Source organism: Propithecus coquereli, unplaced genomic scaffold (assembly GCF_000956105.1).
Source record: "Propithecus coquereli isolate 6110/MARCELLA unplaced genomic scaffold, Pcoq_1.0 Scaffold40, whole genome shotgun sequence".
In the NCBI taxonomy this organism is placed as follows: Eukaryota; Metazoa; Chordata; class Mammalia; order Primates; family Indriidae; genus Propithecus; species Propithecus coquereli.
The window spans coordinates 5,664,593-5,667,983 of NW_012149730.1; the positions used below are offsets into that span (position 1 = coordinate 5,664,593).

The window sequence follows — 3,391 nt, forward strand, 5'->3', positions numbered from 1 at the left end:
TTAAATAAGAAATCCAACAGAGCCATATGGGAAAAAAAAAAAAAAAAAAAAACAAAAAAACAAAAAAACAAGTTCATTCACAATGTTGTTCAACCACCACCACCACCCACCTCTAGAGCTCTTGTATCCTCCAAAATCTGCACCCAAATTTTTAACGATAACCCCCATTTCTTCTTTCCAATACCCCTCTGTAACCTCTATTCTACTTTCTGTCTATATGAATATGTGTATTCTACATACCTTATGAAAGTGGAACCATACAATATTTATCTTACTATCAGGCTTATTTCACTTAGGACAAGGTCTTCAAGTTTCATCTAAGTTGGTTGGCTATTAGCTTTTTAAGGCTGAATAAAATCCCATTTCATGTACATAATACATTTTGTTATCTATCCATCCACTCATGGACATTTGGATTGTTTTCACCTTTTGGCCATTATGAGTAATGCTGCTATGAACATAGGTGGAAATTATCTGAGTTCCAGCTTTCAGTTTTTTCAAATAAATATGTGCAAGTGGAATTGCCGCACCATGTAATTTTTATGTTTAACTTTTTGAGGAAACATCAATAACTTTCCACAGCAGCTGCACTGTTTTATTATGTTCAGCAATGCCCAAATGTTCCAATTTCCCCCCTCCTCACCAGCGCCTGTAATTGCTTTTTTAAATAACAGACACCCCAATGGGTGTGGCCAAAACCACTTTTTTTTTTTTTTTTTTTTGAGACAGAGTCTCACTTTATTGCCCTGGCTAGAGTGAGTGCCCTGGCGTCATCCTAGCTCACAGCAACCTCAAACTCCTGGGCTCAAGTGATCCTACTGCCTCAGCCTCCCGAGTAGCTGGGACTACAGGCATGCTCCACCATGCCCGGCTAATTTTTTCTATATATTTCTAGTTGTCCAATTAATTTCTTTCTATTTTTGGTAGAGACGGGGTCTCGCTCTTGCCCAGGCTGGTCTCGAACTCCTGAGCTCAAACAATCCGCCCGCCTCGGCCTCCCAGAATGCTAGGATTACAGGCGTGAGCCACTGCGCCCGGCCCCAAAACCACTTTTAAATGAATTTCTCCTTCCTCTGAACTTCAACACATTTCATATCTTATGGCATTTATTTCCCACAATATCTAATGAAGTCTTTCACCCAGGAAGTGCTTACTAAGTAGTCAGAAGCCTAAATATTCCAAGCCTCCTGAATACTAGTCCTAGTCCTACCAAGGTACTGGAACTTTTTCTCACAAATCCCCTCATCCAGCTAAATGGCACTTAAAAGAGCACACACAAAAAAGCTTAAGAATATACCAGTATAGTGGAACTATGGTAGTCCTACATTATAATCAAAACCAAATTAACTACTCAATTTCTACCTACCCGAACAATGCAAACCATTCCACAGTGCCCTACTTAACACAAATATGCTTCATTTCATCTGATTTGTACAAAGGGGTGCTTCCGAATTTCAACTTGGCACTGCTATTAGCCCAAAGTGTGTAAGTAGATACTACATTTTCGTTTTCTTTTTACTGTTCGGTGTTCTACAGTTTTAAGAACACTTTTGCAAGCCGGGCGCGGTGGCTCACGCCTGTAATCCTAGCACTCTGGGAGGCTGAGGCGGGCGGATCGTTTAAGCTCACGAGTTTGAGACCAACTTGAGCAAGAGCGAGACCCCCGTCTCTACTAAAGAAAAAAAAAAAAAAAAAGAAAGAAATTAGCTGGACAACTAAAAAACCATATATAAAAAATTAGCCGGGCATGGTGGCACATGCCTGCAGTTCCAGCTATTCGGGAGGCTGAGGCAGTAGGATTGCTAGAGCCCAGGAGTTTGAGGTTGCTGTGAGCTAGGATGACGCCATGGCACTCTAACCCAGGCAACAGAAGACTCTGTCTCAAAAGACAAAAAAAAAAAAAAAAACATATCTTGCATATCGTCTCGTTTAATTACAATTTTACACAGCAGAAAACCAACGCTCAGAGCTGAAACTACTTAGCGGCGGACCATCAAAACACATTCCACTTACCGACTGTCCCTTTTTGTGCTTCCTTCTGTAGAGTACAGTCCAGTTTATCTGCCGAGGATTTCTCTTAGAAAGGAACGCCGACTCACATTTTGCATTCAGAAATTGGAAAACCTGGCGTGACAAATTCAAAGTAACTACCTACTCAGCTACGGAGAGTAGAAAACGCTGAGCTGGAAACCTTAAGAAATTAACATCTTTTCATTTTACAAAATTGAGAGTCACAAATAAAAAAGCTCATGTCACGTATCTGGCAGATAACCGGGTCTTTGCGTTTGGTCTTCTCTCGAGGGCAGGGAAAACCTAAACTCATAGCCAAGGAGAGAGTGGTAAGTCAAATTCAGGGAGACATTCCGCTCTTGTCTCTCAAGGCGGGACTCCCAGAGAAGCTGGCGCGCATGAAACGGGTATCTCGGTACTCCAGTTACTTCTCTTACACCGGGGCGTCAAAGTTACACAAACCCCTCCTCCTGTCCGACGGGGCTGACAGAAGATCAAGGCTCAATGCAGTTTCACCGAGAGGTTTCTGACCCTAACAACCATTCCACACAGGGTCCCCGAGGCCCGTCACAGAACAAGGGTGATGTGGGAAATTAACCCGCCTACACCGAATTAGACAGGCCTTCCCTCCTCGGAGTACAAAAGGCTGCGTTAAACCAACGCGGCCTTTTACCTTGCCGTCGGTTCTGGCGTAGCGTCTCCCGTGTCCAGGGTAGATCTTGTACCCGCTGAAACTGCACAGCTCGACCCTGCAACAAAAAGTGAAAGCCCATTGGGGAGGGTGTCTACAGTAAAGGAAGCCATGCCCTGGACACCAAATAGGCACTTTGCCCCAGGATGACAGCGGATGGGGATCCACAAATCCTGCTTACTTCATGGCTGCAGCCCCACGGAAAAAGAAAAGATGGCGAAGAGAAAGAGAGGATCATGGGAAGAGGCCTTATAAGATCGTGGGTGTAATCTCCTCCCCCAGTTCCCTTTGGTGACCCCGGCGCTCCGCGATGACGTTTCTCTGGGTAGGCGGCCTATCCGGGTTTGCGCAACTACCGACTTCCTCTGGAAGAATTCTGCCAGCGGCTGCTGGAGACAGTGAAGGCCAGAGGCGGATGACGGCCAAACTGGCAGTCATGGGGTTTGTTTCCGAGTCATTCTGTCTCTCCTTCTGTCAACTGTTGTAGAACCATCGTCTTGCTGCAGGAAATGTGAACTGAAGACAAAAGTATCCTCTCTCCTCTCCCTCTTATAGAGACTCAAAGACGCATACCCCGCAGGTAAAAACTTAAAGAAATCACATTTTGCCTTCCGTGTTGGCCCATTTCCTCAGCCAAACAAATTAAATTTTATTAGTTTAGCCATTTGTGGGAAAGTAATGACATTTGAA

General features: G+C 44.3%; 1 protein-coding gene across 1 annotated transcript in view; it reads right to left on the bottom strand.

Annotated features, from left to right (window-relative positions):
• RPL24 (ribosomal protein L24) overlaps window positions 1-2,980 on the bottom strand; it is a 5,826-nt gene extending 2,846 nt beyond the window's left edge. The window contains exons 1-3 of the mRNA XM_012652844.1: window positions 2,883-2,980; window positions 2,684-2,759; window positions 2,014-2,124 (exon numbers count right to left, since the gene is read on the bottom strand). Coding sequence (XP_012508298.1) covers window positions 2,014-2,124; window positions 2,684-2,759; window positions 2,883-2,887 — 192 coding nt within the window. The 5' untranslated portion in view covers window positions 2,888-2,980. The remainder of the gene's footprint in view (window positions 1-2,013; window positions 2,125-2,683; window positions 2,760-2,882) is intronic.
• Window positions 2,981-3,391: the final 411 nt, after the last annotated feature.